Source organism: Pseudorasbora parva, chromosome 24, assembly GCF_024679245.1.
Source record: "Pseudorasbora parva isolate DD20220531a chromosome 24, ASM2467924v1, whole genome shotgun sequence".
In the NCBI taxonomy this organism is placed as follows: Eukaryota; Metazoa; Chordata; class Actinopteri; order Cypriniformes; family Gobionidae; genus Pseudorasbora; species Pseudorasbora parva.
In genome coordinates, this window is record NC_090195.1 from 30,602,514 (window position 1) to 30,628,982 (window position 26,469).

At 36.5% G+C, this 26,469-nt stretch overlaps 1 protein-coding gene and 1 long non-coding RNA gene across 3 annotated transcripts in view; both read right to left on the bottom strand.

The window, feature by feature from the left end:
- LOC137063877 (uncharacterized) overlaps positions 1-26,469 on the bottom strand; it is a 42,207-nt gene that overhangs the window by 13,516 nt on the left and 2,222 nt on the right. Inside the window, exon 2 of the long non-coding RNA XR_010901445.1 lies at positions 14,160-14,316. This is a non-coding gene — a long non-coding RNA (uncharacterized lncRNA). The remainder of the gene's footprint in view (positions 1-14,159; positions 14,317-26,469) is intronic.
- On the bottom strand, positions 20,398-26,377 carry zic4 (zic family member 4). 2 transcript variants are annotated; one of them, XM_067435168.1, is made up of 3 exons: positions 24,372-26,377; positions 23,634-24,263; positions 20,398-21,581 (listed from the first exon to the last, which is right to left on the bottom strand). In XM_067435168.1, exons 1-3 carry the CDS (start codon positions 24,793-24,795, stop codon positions 21,142-21,144), a joined length of 1,494 nt encoding a protein of 497 aa, XP_067291269.1. In that variant the 5' UTR covers positions 24,796-26,377; the 3' UTR covers positions 20,398-21,141. The 2 variants fall into 2 exon arrangements, with proteins under 2 accessions (XP_067291269.1, XP_067291268.1); XM_067435167.1 differs by having other exon boundaries at positions 23,634-26,376.

Below are 26,469 nucleotides of genomic sequence, written 5' to 3' on the forward strand. Positions count from 1 at the left end.
AATAAATTAGTAAGTAATAGTGTGTAGTGGAATGGGGTAGTTCACTATTAGTTCATCAATAACTACTATTTATTATTACATTTATATACTATTAATACTAAAGTAAAGGTCATCGTAACCCACTACACTGATAAAAACAACTTGTAAGATTTACTTGATAAAATCTTTGTAACAATTTGCACTCAGTTTTTCTAAGTAAAATTTACTGCTGCGATATCAAGTACAACTTACTTGCCAATATCAAGTAAAATGTACTTAACTATAAATGTAACATTTGCAAAGACATTAAGTAAATGTTACTTAATTATATTTAACTTAGCATGTTGTATTTATTAAAGGTAATCAAGTAAATTTTATAAATCTGTATTATTTACTCTTATGAAGTAATTAAGTAGATTTTATAATGTTTGTCCATTTGACATTTTGAATTACTTAGTTGAATTAATTTATATTACTCACTATTATTATGTAAATGTTGCTATTTTAAACCAAATAAATGTAATAATTTTCTCTGCATCAAATACATTTATCACAAATCACACATAAATACAATAAAGTTGAACAGTTTATTATGTCAAAATTTACAATTAACCATTAAATCAGTAATGTTCACATCAACTGATTAAGTAGTTAAGGTACATTCATTATAATTTACAATAACTGTAGAATTAACCATGTATGGTTCAACTAAACATCAGCAGCCAACAGTGGCATAACTAACATTAAAGGGTTAGTTCAGCCAAATATGAAATGTATCACATTTGAGTCCAAAAATAACAAAAACTACGACTTTATTCAGCATTGTCTTCTCTTCCGTGTTTGTGTTCAATCCTCAAATAAAGATTCAAACGGTGAAGAGAAGCCAATGCTGAATAAAGTCGTAGTTTTTGTTATTTTTGGACCCAAATGTATTTTGGATGCTTCAAGAGACTCTAATTAACCCACTGATGTCTCATATGGACTACTTTGATGATGTTTTTATTCCCTTTCTGTACATGGACAGTATAGTGTGCATACACTTGCATACGCTCTCGGACTAAATATAAAATATCTTAAACTGTGTGTTAAGATGAACGGAGGTCTTACGGGTGTGGAGCGACATTAGGGAGAGGAGTTAATGACAGACATTTCATTTTAGACTGAACTGAACTAACTTAACCCTTTAATGACGAGCACATGCATAGTCCAGCTGAAACAGAATGGTCACTTTTCCTTAATGCTCATTCATCGACTGGATCCTCTCGATCAGCTCCATGGACGCCCATCTTAAGGATATGTTCAGCGGCAACACTGCGACTGTCCTCCTGCATACAGTTTGTAAGAAAGAAAGAACACAATTCCATTTAAGAAATAGAATTACATTTATAACATTACATTTTATTTTCATTAAAAAGGTGACCGGACCTTCATGTCGTTAGCTCACTAAAATAGAATTGCTGACATTCATGCACTTGTTGCTAACGTTATACATCAATGCTTATTTGGTATCAGAGTTCACCTGCCATCCAAACTTTCCTTCTTTAGTGCAGAGTGCAGACTAACTTATGCTTTGATAAAATAATTGCTGTGAAATTTTCATTGGATATAAAAACAACTTAGACACTTGCTAAAAATGCTAACATTAGCTAGAAGACACACACACAGGCAGCCAGCACTTAATCACGGCCAGCTAACATTAAATTATTTTGAAGTTAACCAGACAGGGTGACTTTTTCTACAAGAACGTGGCTAACTACATTTAATCCCCTCTATCTTTGACTAAACACCGGTCTCAACTTTATAGAAGTGGATAAAGCTTTAGCTTTAGCTACCGTTATTGTGATTAAAACTCACTTTTAGTCAATTTTAAACCGTAACGTCTATGCAATAATCAAACCATCAAAACGAAGTACATCGTTATCACAAATCTAAAATAGAAAAGTCAGAACTTACCGAGAATAAGTCAGCCATATAAAAGCGACATCCCAAACCGACCGTCTCTGCCACTGAACCGGGATCTTTTTGAGCAACAACAAAAATGGCCGGGCAGATTCAAACACACTTTGCTTTTCAGATTAAAATTTACTTAGTATTTTTAGGTGAATGTGCTGTGACTATAAAACATTAAATACTATTTGTAAATATATGGTAAAATGTACTCTTTCTTCTCAGTTAATTTATTACATTAATAAATTGTGTAAATTTTACATAAGATATATAGTTCCAACTTAATCTTGATTTTACAATGTATAAATTACATGAATTAATGTAATAGATTTTACAATACCACAAAGTCAGTTTTTTCAGTGTAGTAATGACTCAAGTATTACCAAATCATTCAGAAGTAATTATTTGTATCAGTATTCTAAAGTGAAAAACATAACTCTAGTAATGATTGAAGTCATTGTAAGCTTTTTGTAAGTTTTTGCTCATAATGGATTTGGTAACACTTGAGGACCCACTTTATATTAGGTGGCCTTAACTACTATGTACTAACATTATAATTACTCATTTGAAACAATGAACTTATTGTGTACATACATGTTTTTACATTGTACTTATATTTTAAAAATACCTGCATGTAATTACGCCTGTAATTCATTTATGTAGTTACATTTGTAATTACACAGTTGTCACTTCTCTTACACCTAACCCTACCCTTAAACTGACCCATACCACCACACCTGTCCCTAACTCTACCCGTATCCCACCTCAATATCAGAAAAAGTGCTTTGCAATACAATTTGAACACAGTAAGTACATTGTACTTATTTTTTGATGTAAGTAAATAGTACTTAAGGCCACCTAATATAAAGTGGGGACACACTTGAGCTATTACTAGTGTGTTATCGTCACTTTAGAATACTGATCCAAACAATTAGTAATTACTTCTGAATGATTTGGTAATACTTGAGTAATTACTAATGGGTTACTATGACCTTCACTTTAGAATTAATTATATATCATGCATTATTCACATTTATTATGAATCTGTATATAGTAGTTCTTAGTAGTCCTCTAGAAGGTGTGAAAAATGAACTTATAGTGAACTACACTGGAAACAAATACAGTTACCTGGCTGCCTTAAAATATGGAGTTCATTGAAATTAAAAATATGAGTTAATACAATAAACATTTTTGAGAGTCGACAACCTTTATTCAAATATTATTACAAGATTTTGCAAGCATATTGCGTAATTGTGTGAGTGTTTTATTCGTGAAGATGCAGTGAAACATGATCAATTGTACTATTTTCATGATTTATCTTTTTTTGTGGTTCAGCCACAATAATATTTTGAGTTTCTATTTATTAAACCAATTTCCTTCATTGTATCAACTCAAATTTATAATGTCAATAAATTCAAAACTTTAAGGCATCCATGCAGGTTACTTACTTTTAGTTAAACCGAAAATATTTGTTACAGTGTACCGCATTCACAGTAATTCATTAAGTTTATTGTTAGGTTATAGTTACTAGAATGTTAATTGTGCATTACTTATGCATTCCTATGTAGTTATGAATTAATAACGGAACAGTATTATAAAGTGTTTCAGTTAATATATTGTCTGACAATATGCAATGTACTTTATTTATGGAGTTTCAACAAAGTAATCTTTGTTGATGTCAGTTAATAAAATACAATTGTGCATTGTTTGTTAGTTCATAGTGCATTATATAATATTAACAGATCCAACTTTTGATGTAAAGATGTATAAAGAAGTATTTTTCATTGAAATGAAAACATATATAATGTACATTACCACAGAATGTAATATATGTAAATATATATATATATATATATATATATATATATATATATATATATATATATATATATATATATATATATATATATATATATATATATATATATATATATATATATATAATTTGAGAAAATAATGTGGAAAATGGGGAACACTTCACATAAGCTTGCAAGTCAGACAATCGTTTATCCACTGCATGAGCTTCCATCCATGAGGCGTTGTATACATCATGTAAGATTATTGCACTTCTGCTTACGTGCCCAACTTGGCTTCTACGGTTTCGTAATCCGTTACTGTAAATCTAGCTTTTGTATTTATCCACGAGCTTCCGGAGCATGTGCATCTCAAGGCAACTGAACGGGTCAGACGAATGCTGACTTGGCTGAGACAGCAGCTCCAAATGCTGCAAGCTTTCTCGAACTATGACCTTTGGAATGCACAGTCGACAAAGATTTTCGGTGCAAGATATTTCTGCGAGAAATTCGTCTCAATTTCCGGCGCCTCGTTTTATTCATAGCGTTCATACTTACACCTGGTGGAATGGTTGTGCACAACAAAACGATATTTCATGCCTAATGTATTTATAAAGACTCTATGTAATATTCAATTGCTTGTGATCATTTAAATAACAAAAGCACAATCTCAATTTGTGTTTTGAAAGGGTGGCAGCATAATCTCACTGTTCTCCATTAGATGATGTGGTGTTTTGAATAAGTCGGCCTTCTGGGAGTTAGACTGGGCCTGAGCAACACCCTGCAATGAGGATTACTATAGCATAACAGTACTATAACAGTATGGGCGCGAGTCAGTTCAGTATGGCTGTCAACACCTATGTGTCTGCTGACATGACAAGCCCTTTAAACTGTGACGAGCATAAATCAAGAGGCCATTCTGAAACAACAGGGTCGTATTCTTCCCCTGTCGTGCTTGGACCTCCAGTCCCTGCATGGGGCACCATTCCAGGCCTGGCTGGAGCGGGGCGCGCCTGAGGAGTGCCATACGGAACCAGGCACCACACGTCTCCTCCATCAGTGTAAATTCTAAAACCTGCACAACAACGCTCAACAAGTCATCACAGCTTTAGTATACCTGTCACTGCTGTTCAGGGAGTGCACGATTGTTGCTATTCATTGTGCCCACAAGTCTCAAACACCCACCGGCTCCTACGCCCACTGCTGCCATGAAGATTGACTGCATGCTTTTTTGATGACATTATTATTATTTTATTTCAGAAGAGAAATCGAAATTACCGTTTTTAAAAGTCTATTTAAAAGTATAGACTAAATGTGTAAGTTTGCAGAGTGGTTACAGAAGAGATTCTCAGGCATGGTTTATGGGGACATTTATTAAATAGAAATGATTTGTATAGTACACACTGTATATTTTATCGCATGACACTGACCCTACACCTAAACCTACTCATCATAGAAAACTTTCGGCATTTTTACATTTTCAAAAAACATCACTTAGTATGATTTATAAGCTGTTTTGTTCCCCATTATGTAGGATCTACCAGAACACACACACACACACACACACACACACACACACACACACACACACACGTTTGTTTTGTGACATATGGGGACATTCCATAGGCTTTTAATGGTTTTTATACCGTACAAACTGTATTTCCTATCCCCTTACACTGCCCCTACCCCTAAACCTACCCATCACAGGAAACATTCTGCATTGTTACTTAAAAAATTTATCCTGTATGATTTATAAGTATTTTGAAAAGTGGGGACATGGCCAATGTCCTCATATTTCACCCTCTCCTTGTAATACCTGTCATACCCATGTCATACACATTTGTGTCCTAATATGTCACAAAAACATGACACCCTACCCCCCCCCCAACACACACACACACACACACACACACACACTGTTGAGGGACATTCCATAGACCTAAAGACTTTCACTCTAAAAAGTAATTCAGGGGACCTGTTACCACAACGTTAAAAAATCAAATTTATTGTTTTAATTGAACCTTTTAAGTTGCAAACTTTATTCTGTAGAGTTCTGTTGACATTATAATGTCTTCATTAAATCAACTTAATATCGTCTGTAATTTCAACTCAAATTTCTGCATTAATTGGCTTTTTCTTAAATTAGGTTGTATGCTTAAGGAAATTGTTTTGATAACTTCTGAAATTAGAAAGTGGATTTCTAGTTCCCAGCATGCTTTGCATAAGACTGGATAAGGAGAATAAATGTTTAAATTAAGTGTTATTGTATTTAGTGAGGGAGAAGACCATTTAAAAGTGTTTCTGTAATGTCAGTGTTTGTGGCTACCATCGTGCTGAAGAGATACATGAAGGCAAACACTTGACTTTCATCAAATATACATGTTAAATAAGTTATGTTAGCATACATGTGCTGTGATGGCTGTTGATTTGAACTGAAATAGATAAGATTATTTGGGTCCAGGGCTACAGCTCTGGTAATTGGAGTGACTTTTTTTTTTTTTTGAGTAATCAACTTAAAATTGAGACTGGTTTATGCGACAGATTAAGTTCCTCTAACTCAGTCTAGCTTGTTGGTTGAATGTAAATTCCCTCAAAGTCGTCGTAACTCGATAACTTGATACAAAACTCTACCTTCTTACTTCTAAACCTACCCATAACAGAAAATGTTCTACTATTTTAGAATTTCAACAACAACAACAACAACAAAAGGATAATTATGTATGATTTATAAGCTTGGTTCCTCATGGGGACCAAAACAAAACGTCAAAATGTACTGGTAATGCTATAGTTGTTGGGACATTTGTTGACAGATCATCATTACTCCAAAAACTGACTGATTCTCAAACACACCCCCCCCACACACACACACACACACACCCCAATAATTTCCATTAAACAAATGTTGTGATGTTCCATTTAAAATAAGGCATTGTATTATTATTAAATCAACTTATCTGATCTATACAGCTGACCAGTTCTCCGTATATTTCATGTTGACTGCAGCTGAGGGTTTTACTCTTTTTATCTCCCCGTGAAACTCTTGAAACTGTGTCAGGCAGTTAAATTGAGCGTGAAAAACACTTTGTGTTTGTTTATTTGTTGGTGTTTGTTTACGGGTGTACGCAACCACATTAACTGATTCTAAGTGTTCTCGTACCTCATCAAGCATTGACGCGAAGTTCCGAGTGAATGGAAATCTGGGGGGAAACTTGAGAAACACAGAGGAATTAAAATAGTAATTAATATGTCATTTACAGTATTTTATCAAACCACAGGCATTTTATGGGAATATATGTACACGGGCATTGCTGTATTGTGCAACATTTAGCTCAATTGTATTTCTTCTTTTAAATTAGTCTTAATGAAATGTCATTATTAATAAGTAGGCTGCAATATTAACATATGAATTATTATTTAAACACGTAGGATCGAGCCCACAGGTTTGTTTGATGTCTAGCAGTTTGAAGACTCTTTCATGACATATTACCAATAAGTCATTCACGCAAATCATGTTGACTTGGACCAGAGATTACACGGCCTGCTCTTTGTGTGCACATCCGTCCTCTAGCTCGAGACTCTCCGTCACTCGAGTTCTCCTGGAGGGCTGTTTTACTAAGACATTGTGAACGCCACTGACAGTCTCTTCATTGGAGGAGGTGAAGGCTGAACATCTCGCTCTGTTCTTGTGCACTGAGCTGGCCGCGGTCAGTCTATCTCGGCACAATGGTGGGCCGGGCAGCTGTTGTGGCCCGACAAAAGGTTCAGCGCTGTTTACTTAGCAACGAATTAAAGACGCATGTGTTACAAACCTGCAAATGCAGGAGAAAAAGCCTTGGAGAAAAATCTGCCATGCGAGATGAGTTTCAGGAAGTTTTTTTTTTTTTTTTACTTCTCTCCATTAGATATGCCATTACTACTTACATACTTTATAGAAACGTACAACTAAAATGATTAGTAGGCCTATTTTGTAACCACCCTCCCCCAAACAATGTCCAATCCAAACGTATGTGGCTGTAATTCATGAATGCTTTGGGATATAGATTTAAGTTTGATCTTGTTTTAAAGAAGACACTCAGCATAAGAATTGCGAAAATGAAAGTATGGAAAAGTAATGAAAGATTAAACTTACCGTGAATTAAATATACTGCATTAAATATGTTTCTATTTTATTCAAAAATATATAGGCTACTATTTTACAAAATATTTGTACTCTAAAGTTACTCTAAAATCAAAGCCATATGTCTATCCAAGGTGTGTTCCAAATTTGAAGTTAATATCACAAAAATTGTTGCTTAGGCTGTTCCAAAAATAGCCTTAGAGTTTTACCTGCATTCCATGGCTTTTTAAAATGCATTTTCCTGTTGCAAATTAATACATTTCTGTCCAAATATCACTTTTTTTGTATTTATTTATTTTTCTTCACAAAACACGGAACCTTGAGACGCAGACCTTTCTGAGTTTTTTTTTTAATCAAGATTAAAAAAGTACCTCAAATAATATGAAATATGAAACCTGACACCGCCCACTAGGGGAGGAGTCACTGGAATAATTTAAAGTACCGTTTCCATGGCAACAACGTCCAATTAAAAAAAAAAAAACGGTTTCCACAGGATGAATTTTAAGTTCGTATAAGCTTTCGAGTGATACATAATTTATGATTACTACGTATGCGTATTAAAATGCGATTTTAAAAAGACCGTCGCTCGCAGAACGGTGACAGCAAACATTGTTAGCATAAAATGTATAGGCCTATTTGAAATGTAATATTTAAGAATTGCTCTGGTAAGCATTGTGCAAGTGTAACCCTAAAATGCTTTCAGTTTAAATCTGTATACAGTTGCACTTGGTCTCTCTCTCGCTCCATTGAGGGCCTATAACTGCTTTGGCTCTTCTGAGGAGAATGTCCTGGAAACGGGGCTCAGGCGCCTTTCCAATTCTTGCCAAGTACTTAGAAGTCAACATCGTCTATCTTTGATTCACAGACGCATCCACGCTCCCAAGAGCTCACCCTTTGATCCCTTTCTTTTTTCTCTCCCTCCTGTTTCTACACCAGATCTGTTATGCGCTAAAATTCTTTGCTTTTCCATAGAAACATCTCCTTTCCCTGGGAATATTGATGTTTTCTTCCTCGCGGGGGTTATGATATGGTGAATCAGAATCTCAAAGCCACGGACAATGGCAGTATTCATGGTCACTTTTTGTCTTTGTCTGGTTTTGTCTTGTTGTTCAAACCCCTCGTTTCTCAAATGAATACAAATATTGTTTATTCTGTTGATGTCCACGTTCTAGTCACTTCAGCTGCTTTTCAACGTTTCGACTCTTTGTTGGAGCAGCAGGTTCTGTACACTGGAGAGAATATAGACTTGGAGGAGGCCTCTTTCTTTCTTTCTTTCTTTCTTTCTTTCTTTCTTTCTTTTCTTTCTTTCTTTCTTTCTATGCAGGCAAGTCATAAAAATCGTTCATTTTCCCTATATGGCTAAATGTTTCGCTTGTATCAACAATGTGTTGCGGAATCATATTGTGACATGTGCGCGCGAAACGCTTAATTTCCCTCAGTAAGCCATGGCAAATTCATATGCTCTATGAATTAAAAAGAGCCCTTTCCCGTCTTCTTTCTTTCCAGCATTGACATATCTGCTCCAGCACACTTTCACTCCCCATTGTCATCATGTCACCCCAACAATGTTCATCTCCTGGACACCAATTTTAGAGCTCTTTGATCTACCGAGTGAAAAGAACAAAGTTATGGAGAGAAGGGGCTTTTGTGTTCCGGCTTTTAGATGTTCTTAATATTACTGGACAATGTGGAAAACCAGATAATTGATGATTGATGTCATACAGTTTAAGAATTTTTTTTAGCGGAGTTTCAAATTATGCACATATAAAATGAACCAGCTGATAAAGACAGATACATGAGTAAAATGATACAAAGTCGCCGTAAAAGTAATTGTAAAGTCAAAATGAACTTTTATCGTTGCTAATTTGATACCGAAATCCAGAGAATCATCTGGTCCCTGTTGGCCAGACTGTTTAAAATGGACCATACATTAATTCCGAGATGCGGCTTTTATGTGTCTAGTGTCAACTTTCATGGCTCTCTGTTTGAATTACATGAGCAATCATCAAGTAACCCCACCCCACACCACCACCACCACGTACACCCACTACCACACCACACCACACCACACCACACCCACCCACCCATCCTTCTCTCTCTCTCTCTCTCTCTCTCTCTCTCTCTCTCTCCTCTCTCTCTCTCTCTCTCTCTCTCTCTCTCTCTCTCTCTCTCTCTCTCTCTCTCCTCTCTCTCTCTCTCTCTCTCTCTCTCTCTCTCTCTCTCTCTCTCTCTTCTCTCTCTCTCTCTCTCTCTCTCTCCTCTCTCTCTCTCTCTCTCTCTCTCTCTCTCTCTCAGCCCTACTCGCTAAACATGCATTTTTAAATGCATTCGTTTTTCAACGAAATATATTAACTAGGCTACTACAAAAAAACTTTTCTTTAAACATTAAAGACACCACTGGCATTCTTTAAACGTCAGTGAGCGACATTTAGGCTATTGTGGTCATTTTACTACTGACCAAAACGAGATCATATTCGTTTTTCGTGATGCTCAAACGTTCAATCAAATCCTGGGAATGATACATGTACTCGAACACAACTGGACTTGTTGCTATCGGATCCTAACTTGACTTTTAAACGACCAAACATTCTATAAATAAAACAAAATGTTCTCTCTCGCGTCGTTCGCACTTCGCTGCAAAATAAATTCTAAAATTAGTCAAAAGCAAGATTATCGTTGATTTGACGGTAATATTATTATCGGTTCCCTTCAAAAATGTCGGATTATAATATGCCTAATCTTTTTATTTCCATTAATAGTCTTATGCTGCTTTACTTTCGTTTAGGGTGATTAAGGGGACACCTTATTAAATGTTCAGATAAGTCGGTTTCTCTTTTTGCCCCATCATTTTGATCATTTATAGGGTAAATAAAGGATTCAGCAATTGTGATTAAACCACTTGTATCTTTTTATATTATTATTATTATTATTATTATTATTATTATTATTATTATTATTATTATTATTATTATCCGTCTTAATGCGTAGGCTACATACACTGGAATTTATGATTTTATCCAATGCCCTGAAATATGATTGAGATCCCCGCTATAACAGTGGCGTTGCTATTTTTATGCATTCTAATGCATTATATAACCCTGCTACCTCTTCACACACACACACCACACACACACACACACACCATCCTTGTCGATGAGCACACACTGTCTTAATATTGATTGAAAACAGAGACCAGACACAAAAACGTTTACAAACATCTAGACGCCATTCACATCCACGGGATTCATTCTCAGTGCGAACATCCATCTGATGAAAAGGAGGTGTCAGGCCTGCGCAAGTCCTTTATAAAGAGCGATTGTCATTTAGACAAACACTGGAAGACAACATAAAGGCAAAGGTCAAGTCCTTTTCCAGTTCAAGTGTGTGCTGATTCACCTACAGGTCGACAGGGCACCACATATTCTATCTATCTATCTATCTATCTATCTATCTATCTATCTATCTATCTATCTATCTATCTATCTATCTATCTATCTATCTATCTATCTATCTATCTATCTATCTATCTATCTATCTATCTATCTATCTATCTATCTATCTATCTATCTGATATATGACACGGCTGGTTTTGGAGATTAATATTCGCACGCCATATATTTAAGAGCGCTCATTGTGAATCTTCTCTTACTACCAGCACAATTACGAACTGCAGTAATACCTTTTACACTTTGATAAAATATGAATTAAATATACAATGCATATTTAATGGTTGCGTGCTTCCATCTCGCTCCGCAAGTTCAATTATAACTGTGAGGAGACAGACGGATTAAAGAAACAAGTAACACTAATTGCGCGGCAGGTATAACGAGGAGGTCCAATCTTGCTTCCCCTCTCTCTATTGAGTTTGTGTCGTCTTAATGAATGACAGGTAGAGCTACTTCCTGCTTTCACACGTGCAAAAATAGGCCTCTCTCTGCTTGCAGCCATGGACCCTTACTGAGCTCGGGAAACAATTGATTTTAAGCATATAGTTAATTATGTTCAAAAGGAAATCGTCTCGAGTCCATCATAAAGACGCTTACATTATTCTCTTATTCTTCCTTCGTGTATCATGCAAGCAAAATCATGCATTTTATGTGGTCAGCCATGTTTGTGACTGGATTTGGCTTTTTTCTATTTTCAGATAAAAATAAATAGTTCTTACCTTGTCTCCTAGATCATTTTTATGCCAGCCAAAGTCTGAATCTACACATTTTTAACTAGCTGTTAACACTGAATATGAGCAGGGAAAGAAAAAAAGAAAGAAAAAAGGAAAGAAAGAAAATTGGGGGAAATCGCAGACTATTCCTCAGCCCTCGTCTGTGGAGTTTCCTCAGCCACACAAAAGAGTATTATGAAAAATAGCCCAAGTCCAAAGAATGCCACAGTGGTCGGCTTATTATTTAAATCTTTCATTATATGGGTGAGAAAAAAAAAAAAAAAACTTATAGAAACTTTCTTTTTGGTGAATTAACTCGTGCACAACGGGAAAAGCCTCGCTGGACATAATTCTGCCTTTTTATGATGGTTTGAGACTTTAAAAGAAAGATCATCAGCTTTTGTATCAGGATCGATGTGCTAGCGGAAATGATTTTGAAATGTCGACGACAATTAAAACAATAATGCAAACAGGTTGATTTCAACTCTGTTTATTAATTTTTGAATTTATGTAGTTATCTTGAGACAACCGCCAAAAATAATAATAATAATAATAATAATAATAATAATAATAATAATAATAATAATAATAATAATAATAATAATAAAATAACGTGCAAAACGTTTATTAGCCTATATATTTTTGGCAATTCGACTTTGTTTTGGTGTTGTCGAATACACACACACACACACACACACACACACACACACACACACACACACACACACACACACACACACACACACACACACACACACACACACACACACACACACAAAATCGTATTGAAAACTATTGGATGAGCTATTTCATCATACATCAGAAACAACAGGACTCAACAGGAATTTCTTTCCTTCATCTACACCTTTAAATCTCCTTCAAGACAGACTTGAAAACGTGTCATTTGTCAAGTACAGAGAGCGCATATATCGAGATAACTTGTCTTGTGTGTGTCTAATTGGAAAAGTCGATGCTGGAAGTCTGGCCACGCGTCTGTAGCTCTAAGAAAGAAAGAAAGAGAGAAAGAATGCCGGAGCGGAAATGAACTGCAGTTGAATGACACTTTACTTGCCGGTGATTAATATTGATCCACACCCCCTTCAAGCGCCGAGCTTTAACAACGCGCAGGTGGCTGTTGACATTTCACTCGAAACTTCACCTCCAAAAATCCACACACACACAATATCGTAAACTAAATAAATAAATCAAAACATTGCACAAATTATTAGTAATCAAAAAGACACAAAAAACAACACTCTCATCAACAGCAACAACAATATGCGTAAATACAATAACATTAAGACAATAAAATAATGCTATATTGAAAGGGAAAAAAGACAATATATCTTAATGATCTTAATAAAAGGTAAGTTAACAAAAATAAGATATTTATTGTACACGATTTCAGGATGTAAAACGGCACAGACTGGTGTAAAACATCTTAATTATACAATAAATTCATTTATTTGAATGATATGGTACATCTCAGGTCTGCTTTGTTCCCCTGTCTGTCTGTGGGTCATTTGTTTCCGGGTTGTGTGTCGATACCTTCAGCAGGTCGGTCATACAGTCATTGTGACAGCACAGATATAATGCTGTTTAATAGACCGTGATGATGCAAAAGACATTAAAGTTAACAAAGATGTGTCAAAATGCACATAATACTCCATATGTTCATTAGAGTGATCTCAGAGGGCCGTGGAACATTTCATTAATTTGTAATTTATGAATGTTTGACAAATATTACAGGGTATGTAAATATGAGAGGCGTAATGTCTTTTCTGCGGGAGATGAAGAAATGACCCAAAGTCTGTGTTGCTGCTAGAGTGATCACAAGAATTATTCCCCTGCTCAAACTGTGCTTTCACCATGCACAGCACATTTCCGAGCCGTCGTGTGAAATAGTGCACATAAACCAATGACTTAAAACGTCACGTTGGCAGTGCGCATTTGCATGTCTGAAACATTTCACACGTTACTATGATGCATGATATCTTACGCCTCATCTATTTGCGCTTTTTCAAAAACGAGTAGCCTAGATGTGAGATTTTCTATTCTATTCTATTCTATTCTATTCTATTCTATTCTATTCTATTCTATTCTATTCTATTCTAGTTTATGCCCTTATTCCATGCAGTTTTCTGCCCTATATGCATTGCTTTACCTTAAATGTAAATTGATCTGTTCCATGGAGGGTGTCAGTGTTTCTGTGCGAAGGCGCTTCCTCGCACAGCAGAGTTCTGAAACATGCCTCGTTCAGGTGCCAGAGGTCAATCTCCACTGTTACTCTCAGGCGTCTGAAACCTGACACCTGCAGAAAGCTGCACAATACAAAACCAATTTACAACCTGTTGCTGAGGCTGAATAATAATAATAATAATAATAATAATAATAATAATAATAATAATAATAAGTAAAAAAGTTGCTGCCTTACAGTTTTAATTACAATCAATTTGAGACTTTTAATTTAAGTCAACAGAAATGTTATTAAACTGACTTTAAATTATTTGAAAATGGCTTAACTTATGTTGATGAGTTAAAGTAACGTAAAAACATATATTGTCATAACTTATTTATCATATAATTTTGACAATATGTGTATGTACACTGTAAAAAAATGTTGGTTTAACTTAAAAAATTAAGTAACCTGGTTGCCTTAAAATTTTGAGTTTATTGAAATTAAAAAAATTGAGTTGATACAAGGAAGGAAATTTGTTTAATAAATAGAAACTCAAAATATTTTTGTATCTGAACCACATAAAAAATGTGATAAATCATGAAAAAAGCACTATTTGGCATGTTTCACTTTGTTATCAAAAATAAAACGCACACACTTACCCAATATGCATACAAAATCTTTTAATACTATTTTAATAAAGGTTATCGAATCTCAAAAAAATGTTCATTGTATTAACTCAAATTTTTTATTTCAATGAACTCAAAATGTTAAGGCAGCCAGGTAACTTTTTTTCTAAATATGTTGTTACAGTGTATGAAGCGTAAAAAAATCTGCTGCCTTACAGTTTTAACAATCAACATGGATATTTAAGTCAACTTAAATTGTATTAAACTGACATAAAATTATTTAAAAATTGCTTAACTTATTTTGATGAGTTAAAGCAATGTAAAAACATATGTTGTCACAACTTACTGATCATATAATTTTTGACTATCTGTAAAAAGTTGCTGCCTTACATTTTTAAGTACAATCAACTTGGATATTTAAACCAACCTAAATTTTATCAAACTGATTTAAATATTATTTGAAATTGCTTAACCTATTTTGATTAGTTAAAGCAATGTAAAAATATATGTTGTCACAACTCATTGATATTGTGAGTATTTTATACTATATTATATATATATATATATATATATATATATATATATATATATATATATATATATATATATATATATATATATATATATATATATATTCATTAGAATTAGATGTTTTCCAGAGGTTCATATCGGGTTAGTGCAGATGTTCAATCGGAAGCATGTGGCAGCGTGCCTTATAAGCGGGTTTACACCCTTTAAGTCCGCCTCTTTACTGAACATATAGAATTACCAACCATTCTCAAGACCTACATTTACGCCGTGTGTTCAAGTGAGTAAATGAAACCAAAAATTTGCTTTTGCACAGATATCTGAAGACAACACTTTCTTCTTCTGCCTCAAACTTTCACAGCTAATAAAAATAAATAATAAAAAAACGTCCTCTCCTCTCCCTTTCTCTACACCAACCACCTCATATGCTGCTCATAATATGAAATATGAACCACGAGATGATAAATTATATTTCAGAAATACTTAATCGCTGAAGGGCACATTCTGCAATTCATTATCATTTGCCCATGGTGATGATGTATGGCCCACTTAAATAAATCTGATACTCCCATAAAAACGATTTCATTATTTTTACTTTTCATTATCATCATTACCCTATTGTATCGCACGCTTAACGCTGGAGCAGTTGCATTGATTGATGCCTCTTGTATCATCGTATTAGAAGACTACACATGGCCTATTGCCAGCACAGCTTTGACCATTCAGTTTAGGCATCTGGAGATTAAGGTGGATCATCCATAGGGAGCACGGGAAATATGGAAATGTTCTTAATTTAGTTACTTTTGTTTGCATTTAAGTGTAGGCCTGTGCGGAGATAGACCCTCTGAATGCTGTACATTGAATTAAACTGCGAGTTCTTAAAGGAAACCAACTGAGTTAACAATGTTTACGATAGGGGAATTTCCATGTGGAGCATCAATAAAAAGGGTTTAGCTGAAAATATCGCATGTAACTAGGCAGTTCAGAACAAACAAAACAAATAATGAACCAATTTGAACTCAAACTCAAAGCAAACCTTCACAACTAGGCAAAAGTGAACTAAACACGTTTGAGTTCTTTTTTTCTTCAAGTCACGTGAAACATGAAACGGTCGGTGGTGAATAAGCATAAATACCAAAGATAAAATAACTGCAGGTACAACTTGGCAACTCACCTAAGAATGTCGTATAGACCCCACAGAGTGCACATCTGGGGTTGCATTGCATCGTATCTTGACTTTTAGACACCTATATTATATTTTGAATGAAAAATGCAAAGTTGCCCTCATATCAGCAGTCAAGCATTCCTCAAATGATCACCTTTCCAATGGCTTTAATGTTTAAATGCTATTAAATGCTCGAATAAAACATCAACGACATGTGCTTTCACCGACTAAATGTTTTTTAGTGGAAACGCACGATGCTCCCCACGTAGCGCGCTCCTTTGCATGGCATCTATCCTGTTCATGTGCCTCTTATAGACTCCAACGTTTTAATAGCAAATAGAAAGTCCTTGTTGCAGACTATACGAACAAATTAGAGAGAGAGAGATCAGAGATCAAAGGAAGCGAAATAAGCACGGGTCGCTCGACTCATTCATGCAGCTGCTTTGAGATTCAAGGCCAACAAGCGTATCTTACATTGAAAGAAGGTTCCCATTCAGAGTGCAGGTGCGAAGTAGTGCGGCACATTCTGCTACATTATCTGAAGGTTGTTAGAGATCAGTGTTCACTCTGCTAACTATAGGGGCTGATTCTCACTGGAGAAAAACTCCTTCATCCATGAAAGTACAATAACTCAGCGCCAACGAATAGATGATGGTGGTAATCTGACTATTTAGGAGCTTATTCAATCAGGCTACCCAATTTATTAGTCATTTCTCGCTATTTCGTTTCATTTAGTCCACGCCAGTAACATTTCTGTGCCCCGTTCCACCTCCACACCTAATAGTGCAGGAAGTGATGTCATCACGTGTTAAGTTCAAGTTTGTTTTACGTTGTTAAACACAATTTTGTTTTATTTTTATGGTCACGTTTGCAGGTGCTAAAACGAGATGTCTAAACTTCTGTTGGCGCCATAAGAACTCGTTTAGCAATGAGTTTAAAGTTCATAACAAAGCATGTAAGTGTAAAAAGGTGTAGGCTAGTTAATATGTAATTACGTTATATATAACACTTTTTGGGAACACTTTATTTTAGTGTCCTTGTCACACAGTAGTTACTGTAGTAATAACAGTAAATGAAGCATAATTACATGCAACTATCCCTCAACCAAATGCTAATCTATACCCTAACCCTAAGTAAACGTAGTTAATTATTACTCAGTACCTATAAATAAACTGTAACAATGACACCTTAACATAAAGTGAAACCCACTATTTTAAGGTGTCATTGTTACAGTGTAATTATATATTTAAGTTCTGAGTAATATTAGTTAACTACATGTACTTACTATAGGGTTGTGGTAGGATTAAGGTTTCGGTTGAGATTATGTTGCATGTGTTATGCATCATTTACTGTTATTGAGTATATGTAACAAGGACAATGTAAAAGAAAGTGTTACCAGAACTTTTTTTATTGTAAAAAATAAATAAAAAAATAAACATGGTGCATATTGGGATGCCATACATGTCAATCACAGCGTTATAAATGTACTAACAATTAGCAATAGTTGTACTTTATTTTAACTCGGCTTGCAATTTTTTTTCTTCAAATAATATTACAAATTCAAGTCGATTCGAGCTGAATTCTCATTTCACCAAGATTAAATCTTCATAACATTACTTGAATAATTGTACACATTTTAGAAATATTTGATTGATTGATCGATTGATAGTCAGCTTTTATAGACAAAGCATTGGCTACAGTATAATAAAGTGTAAAGTATCATCATTTAGTACAAAGTAACAATACTTGAACGGCAAGACCAGCGCCAGTTAGTTGGTTGGAGTTGGACGGGGCAAATAGGTCTAAAAGTAGCCTAATATGTTTTAACAAGCTTTGTGTTATTTACTAGTTTATATATATATATTTATTTATTTATTTATTTATTTATTTGCCATTGCACCTGCCCTGTCATTTTGCATACGAATTCTAGTCAGCCCTTGTCATGTAATTATGACATTAAATAGAGCGTTGAATGGTGTGGAGAGAACCGCTAATCCCCCATTAAAAGAGCTTTGTTAAATAATGCAGGACAGTTTCCGGAAGTGTGATTATCGCCTCAATTATTTCACAAAGAAATTATATTTCACACTCAAATGAGCCCTGGACTGCATTTAACAAAGACGTTTTTTCCTGCTTCCTTTAGAGAGGCAGGCTATTGCTTAATATAACCAGAATACGAATTCATAGGAAGGCCAAGTCCACCATATTGTGACAAGTGAACAAACTTTGATTTAAATTTTGTCATAAGAATTGTAAAGGTTAAATGGATGCGCGTCGTGTGTACCAGTTGTGTTCACTTCACACTTGTAAGTGCTTTCTTTGCATTTGAAAGGAGTCAATTATTATTATTATTATTATTATTATTATTATTATTATTATTATTATTATTATTATTATTATTTGCTGTTGTTCACTTGTAGCTACTTTCAGTGGGCTGGCTGTTCATTAAATGGTTAATTCCTCGTGTAGCCTATGATCATGATTTATGTTTCCCAAAAGTTATATAGTCTTATTAACTAACGAATGGCTGGCTTGTTTTGAGGGGGGGATATGGAAAGCGGATTCGACACTATTCAAAAGCGAGAAACTGTTGAAAGGAAACATTTATTGTTCTGTCCCCTTTAATCACAACTTTGACACACGGACGAGCGCGCGCTCACATGCTCACCGGGAGTCCGAGAATGGCGGCTTGTCGATAGTTGATATTTCTTGGGAGTACTTGATTCTGGTCAATTCATGTCCTCTTATTTTGTTGAATGGAATGGAAAACTTGAAACACATCTGCGCGATAAAATGGAGAGACAGAAAGGCCCTTTCCATGTCATCAGCGTCGTTTAGACGACATACAAGAATCCTCTTGATAATAAAATCACTTCAAAGGATCCTTGCTTCAATTGAGACAGACTATCCCTTTCTCCTCTGATACAGCAGCTCCGACACTAGACTACGCCACTGTTTGGCTTTCCCCGCTGTATTTATTTTACACTGTGTGTAACAGAGAAGTTTTAAAGCTAAACGTGCTAATACACACACACACACACACACACACACACACACACACACACACACACACACACACACACACACACACACACACACACACACACACACACACACACACACACACACAAGTGTGTCGTCTTAAAGGGGCCAGTTGAGAATTAAGCTAATTTGTGTAGATTTCTGCTTTCGTTGTATGGCGATTTCTAACGTGAAGAAATATTGATATTGATTGATACTTAATGAGCCATTAATTGATACAAAATTATTAATTAGCTTGGATATGCAATGGCTATTTTAAGTTGTTAGTTTGTTATTCCAATCCAGTGAACATGATGAAAATTAATATTTTTTCGACTTTTGTTAAAAGAACGCTTTACCAAACTAATACAGAAAAAAAAAAAAAACAAACAAAAAAAAAACATTCGCGTCAGTAAACGAAAGCGTGTTTCGTGTTTTTTTTTTTCTTCAGAGCAAATATTGCATTCTTTCTGACAGAACATATTCTACGGCCCCGTCGCCCATATTATTTAAATTTGACTGGGCTTTTGCCATTGAAATCTTAACTCACCATGAAGATTCACCGTCGTGGAAAAAAATGTCTCTTTGTATAAAAGCCTCTTTGAAGTCTGTGTGAAAATATGCAACTCTTTCATCAATTGCTGGCCATGTAATTGGAGTGTAAAGCTAGGGTATATTTGTGTGTATAAGGAATACAAAAGGAAATAAAAAAAGTTATTGGAATGGGGTTCGCTAAGAGAATTACATTTATTTTAAGTTAGCTGGTATTTACTGTGACGTTATTTTGGGATAATGCATATTTTGCTATTGTTTTTTTAGTGGGTTAGATAATGAATGACTAATCATTATTTTTTTCCTATACAGCGTAATGAGGTCGTTTACCTTTGCATCATACACAATTTATTCAAAATACTGACAACGTACAAGGCATTTCGGTACACATTTTAAGGTCTCTTCTGATAATTCATATTTTTCATAAAAATGGATTGCTGACAAGTTTTACAAAATCACAAAATAACCACATTGATAAATGACTAATCATAAATGAAACGTCATATCAAATACAATAACACTGTTTCCATCAAATTGGCCTGGCTGGAGAAAGCACAAGAAGAGGAAAGAGTCTACGTCTTTATGAAATTCAAATAATCCGAAATATTAATTTTGTACAAAGTAGAGTAGCAAACATTTAAAAATCGCTGAAAGACGAAACCTTACAAAAGTACTGTTCACACGTAGACATTAAAACGTCGTCATTTACAACTGTACATGTTTAATAATTAAGCACTTTGGTTCAATGATACAAAAAGAAATTCTTTACCGATTAAAAAATAAATTAAGATATTGAAATCAAAGCGGAATTTACAAAATAATACAGTGACATGCGTACGGTCAGTACTCTATTTAGAAACATAGACACTCGGGACATGTTTTATATCGATTGGTGGTTAGGCAGTGACATTAGCTGTCAAAGGGCCAGTGCATCCTTCAGTAAGGCAGTAACAGTGGACAAGCCTACTGTTTGAACCTGTGACCATTCAGTCCAAAACGGACAGTCCAAATAAGAAAAGATGTCAAAGTCATTTCAGTCACTTTGCCAAATGTATATTACAGGGCTAGCAGTTTGTTAGAAGGCGTCCCTCCGTTCGGGATTGCCGTACGTTGGCCCCTCCGTATGGCCCGGTGTGGAGGAGCCGCTGGGTGGGGTCTGAGGGCCACTGGCACCGGAGCTGTGACACACGTACCATTCGCTTAGATTGGCCGGCTGGGACGATGATGAGAGAGGCTCGGAGAGCGCAGAGGGAGCTGGCTCCCGTCCCAAGTCCGATGAAGGAGAAACAAGAGATGGAGTCGATGATTCGTAGCCCGAACTCGGAGGTGGAGACTTGCAGTGCACCTTCATGTGTTTTCTCAAAGAGCTGGGATGCGTGTACGATTTGTCACAACCTCTGACTTTGCAGTTGTACGGCTTATCGCTAGTGTGTACGTGGGAATGCTTTTTCCGGTCACTGCTGTTGGCGAACCGTCTGTCACAGCCGTCAAACTCGCATTTGAAAGGCTTTTCACCTAAAACAACAAAACAGTTGTGACAATGGTCATTATAGGCAAAGTGCATCACAAGTGTACCCATTATAACGAAGCACATCATTATAACGAGCGCATAACCAAATACACTTTGCATTAGTCAAACGTATGTCAGTCTGTACAGGGTAAATCAGGTCACATGAGCCCCATGATATCGTGATTATCTTTTTACTGCTCTGTCTGCTCTCATGGCAAGCCCCTTGTGACTGAAACAATCAGACAGCAATGATTTCTTTTCACAATTACAGATTATTGGGCATCCGTTTTTAAAGCGTGCACATGCTCTCATAGTAGTTTCATTTACCTTTGGAATGAAGAGTAAGAAGATCTCATAAAATACATCTGATCCACCATCTAAACTGCTATTAGGCCTGTCCCACTGTAACAATAATAGCTGCAGGAAAATGCGTCCAGGCAATAGAAATGTTTGAATTAATTACATTTAATCACATCACGCTTGTTTCCAAAGGACATAAGCTCCAGGAGTTTATAAGACTACGTAATTGCTGCTGTCTAATTACAGTTGCTTGCTGAATATCAATTTGACCTTCAGCTGTTGGGCCGAGAAAGCCAATCAAGAATATTAGTGTACTACAAGAAAACAGCTAGGAAGAGACCCTTGGGAAACCATATCCATAACCAAAGATTCAAATACCGCCCAAGCAAGAAAATAATGTGGCCGCCCCCGGGAACGTCGCCCAGAAGTAATAAACAACGTTGGTTAAACATCAAAACCGAAGGACTGTTATCTTAGTTTCCAGGTAAACGTTACACTCAAAGGAGACAAAACTCACTGTCGAAAAATGACCTAATTTAACATACTAAAACATATTCATCCATTTGTACAGAGCCCACAAAGCATTACAACGAACAAAATAACAAAAGCGAACGGATTGTATCAATGTGTTCCACGTAGTATTAAATATTAAAGTGTATCCTGTTAAGTCACGACTGATTTATTCTTTCAGAACTTTGATAACGACTTGTTGCATGCGGCCAATCTGCAATGTGTCAACAGCGAATACTTTCTTATCTTCACTTCTGAGATAAATGGAAATAATTACAAATCTTGTCTCTAGGTGCAATTAATGACAGTCATTTTGGACTGTTTCTTTCTAAAGCCTTTTCTCACACACACACACACACACACACACACACACACACACACACACACACACACACACACACACACACACACACACACACACACATACACACACACACACACAAGCTGTGCAGCGTAAGCAAAACAAGACACTAGCTCTCTAAATATGCTACCATGACTCTGTGTACCGTTCTGCGGGGTTAACAGATTACTTCAAAAAATATGTCTGAAAAAAGGAAATACGTTAATAATAAAAACACAACTGTTAATAGTATTCACAATATAGGCTACTGAAAAGTAGCGAATAAACACTAATAAACTGTGTGTGCAACTTACAATAATTGATGTAAAAAGCGATTTATTGTGTGAGGGGGAAAAGGCATGACCCTATTTCTTAATCTCTTATTGTATTTAATTTTTTCATATTGATTTCCCAGACGACTAAACTGGACGCAGTAGGCCCCAAACATATGAATGTGTTGGGACATCGTGAAGGTGTTATGAATTAAGGAATGCATTATTTTTGTACAAAAAAGCAAGCACATTTTTTTAAAACAACTCCACAATGATCCACCTTTGTGGTTGTTCTTCTTTTAAAAGCGACGCATAGCTAAACGAGTAGTACTATTAGCGTAAACTACATAGAAGTATCAAATTCATTAAACAACAAAGAAATAATGAAAGTGACTCAGTGTTATGCGAACACTCTTTGCAGCATAAACAAGTCACTGCGTTCTATATTTCTATAAAATATCTTAAATAAGCAGAATTCTAGACAGACTGCGCTTATTTAGCTTGCAAGCTAGCTCGCTCACTCCCTCACTCATTAATAAACTAGTTGCCCAGCATTGATTTGTTTACATTTCAGCATTATGCGTGGCTAGAATTTAGCTAAATTCTCCTAAGGGACAGCAAATTAAGTCACTGACCTGTGTGTGTCCTCTTGTGGATTTTCAAGTTTTCCGAACGCGCAAATACTTTTCCACAGCCGGGGAATGGACAGGGGAACGGTTTCTCTCCGGTGTGCACTCTGATGTGATTCACAAGTTTGTACTTTGCTTTAAATGGCTTTCCTTCTCGTGGACATTCTTCCCAAAAACAGATATGGTTTGCTTGCTCTGGTCCTCCAACGTGCTCCACAGTCACATGTGTCACTAGTTCGTGCATGGTGCTGTAAGTTTTGGAGCAAAGTTTCTTGGCGGAGTGCTCTGGCTCCAGCCACTTGCAGATGAGTTCTTGCTTGATCGGTTGCCTCATGTAACGGAAAAAAGCGCCAGCTCCGTGGTGGTGGTGGTGGTGGTGTGCGCTGAGATTCATGTTCAGATTGAGCCCGCCGTATCCGTGCAGCGGAGAAGCAGCGAACGGGTCTGCCCTGGAGCTCGCTACTTGACTCAAATGATCAGACCGAACGTACATTTCGGCAGGTATTCCTAACCTTATTTGTCCGTTCAAGGCTTGGCCACCTGGTGCTCCGGTAGATGGCTGCTCGTGATGAAGTCCAGGGAAGAGGGTATGGTTCCCAGGGTCGGGGTGATGACCATAGTGTCCCGGATAGCTACCTGTTGTTGAGACAAACATTCCGTGGTGAGAGGCTGAACCAGAAGTCTGATCGGTCAGCACAGGCATGGCTTGAGCTGTCAAATCTCGGCGAATGAGGAAATCCCTACCTGCGGATAGCGCCTGGGCCGTGTGAGACATAGAGTACGGGACCGTTGCCGCCTGCACCGGGCCAAAAGCTCCCGTTTGACTGGAGACCACTTCACTGTGGCCTGCAATATGATGATTGTGGTGGTGATGGTGGTGGGGATAATGATGGGTTGGGCTGATTTTGAGGGCCGCGGAGTGCCCCATGTGTTCTGGCCCGAATGGACTCGGCCCCAGGCGGGGTTCCGCAGTCATCTCCCCAGGGTGCGAGTGAGCCATTGAGTGTGGATGGCTGCTGAACCCCGGGAAGCCTGTCACGCTCTGAGGGGTATGGTGGTGATGATGGTGATGGTGGTGAGCCCCTGCCAAGTCAACTAATCTCAGCGTCGTGTTCCGTTTGGAAAACGCGGGGTCCATCACAGGGCTTCCCAAAGCATCCACGCTCATTACTCCTAATTTTAGAATAACTTGACAGCAGGCAAAATAATAATAATGATGATGACAAATATATTTTAATCGCTTTGAAGAATACAGAAGAAAAAAAAATTAAACTTCCCCTAAAGTTTAGTTGCTATCTCAGTGCCTACGTGGAATCCCATTCGGTTGAGAGGCAGCAGCAGGACGCTTTGATATACTGAATAGAGATTCATGGTAGGCGCTGCAGCCCGTGGAGCCAAACAATCACCGAGCGCTCTAATTGGTCAGAGCTCCGTGATTGACGTCACTCGTGACAGTTTCCAATGCGAAGAAAAATGTTTTAGTGACAGCAAACAGCGAGCGCGCATGCGCCGAGCCTCAGGCAGCGGATGAAAAAAATGCTTTTGTTATGCAAAGGTTATTGTACTTTTAACTGCAATCCCAAAGTTGCAACGAAGCAATGTAACCTTTATTTATATTACAGCTGTGGAGAATGAGCGACTGCGCTTTAAAACAGTGCTACTTACCGCAATAAGCAAACTAGAAAGTGTGGACTTGCATGCAATAAAAAAGCGACATGTATGTTCAGTCTGGTAGTCCGTTATAGAAAACATGTTGAAGAAGCTCCGTAATAAGCATCGAAAACGGCGGTTAGTAGCCTACAAAGTTTGCACGCTGCTTGCTTAGACTCCGATTTTTCTATAATTAACCATTTTGTTGACAAAAAAAAAAAAAAAAAAGTTTTCACACCCCTTTTTTTTCCTCTAACGGTGCTTCTGCGTCGTCATGGGATCGGTGTCTTGTGAAAAGCGCGAAGGTCGCCTATTGTCCAGAGGGGAAAAAGTAACGCAAAAGACCTGTTGTTATGATCGGGGGTAATTTTCGGCCTCAGTTGTTCAGCGGCGGCGGATCAGGCACGCAGGAGGTGGTGCTTCATCAAAAGTGTAGGCTACAGGGCAGCAAAGCAAAGAAGTCTTGGCAACATAGCTCGAGTAGCTATTAAATAAAAATCCTAATACACAATAATCCTTAATTTACGTCTTTCAGAGACGTAAAATGTATCTCATCGTTATTGAATAAAGATATTGTTGACAGTGCACCTGTTATGAATAAAGTAGCCATGAATCAACAACCGGCTGTTGTGTTGCCGCCTCATCTTGTGGAAAAAGCTTGAAAGCAAGTGGCAAGTATCCACCTCATGAAAACAAGCTCAGGAATTGTAATGGCATTCTTTGAACTTTGCCCATGGGAAGGCATTTGAAGCGAATGCTGATATTTTAAAATATAAAACTGACTTCATCCGAATGTATATCTAAGTGGTGTTTTAAATGTCCACAAGGTTTAACATGAAAAAAAAAATGTAGGATATATCTATCTAATGCAAATGAAGTTTACATGTAATACTAATACAGTGGTAGTATTTTAAATACCCTGCTTCCATGTTGCCGCAAGGAGAGAAAAATAGAACTCACGAGGAAAAATTATCAAGCCAAACCAAAATAGCACAACTTATATAAAAAAAGTTTGATCTTATTGTTTGTATGTATCTAATTTTCCAATATGTAATGAAATATGCCATAAGTGCAATCACCATGATGCAGTGAAATAAGTTTTCGTGCATGGAATGTTTCCTGCTTAAAAAAAAAAAAATTGCAAATAGTCTACTACTTAATTCCAATACAAAATTATTACCTTGATCGAAGC

Coding starts and splice junctions, on each gene's coding strand:
- zic4 (XM_067435167.1), bottom strand. CDS start 24,795: ATGAGCGTGGATGCTTTGGGAAGCCCTGTGATGGACCCCGCGTTTTCC. Junction 21,582..23,633: donor CCACAAGAGGACACACACAG/GTCAGTGACTTA, acceptor TTGTTGTTTTAG/GTGAAAAGCCTTTCAAATGC.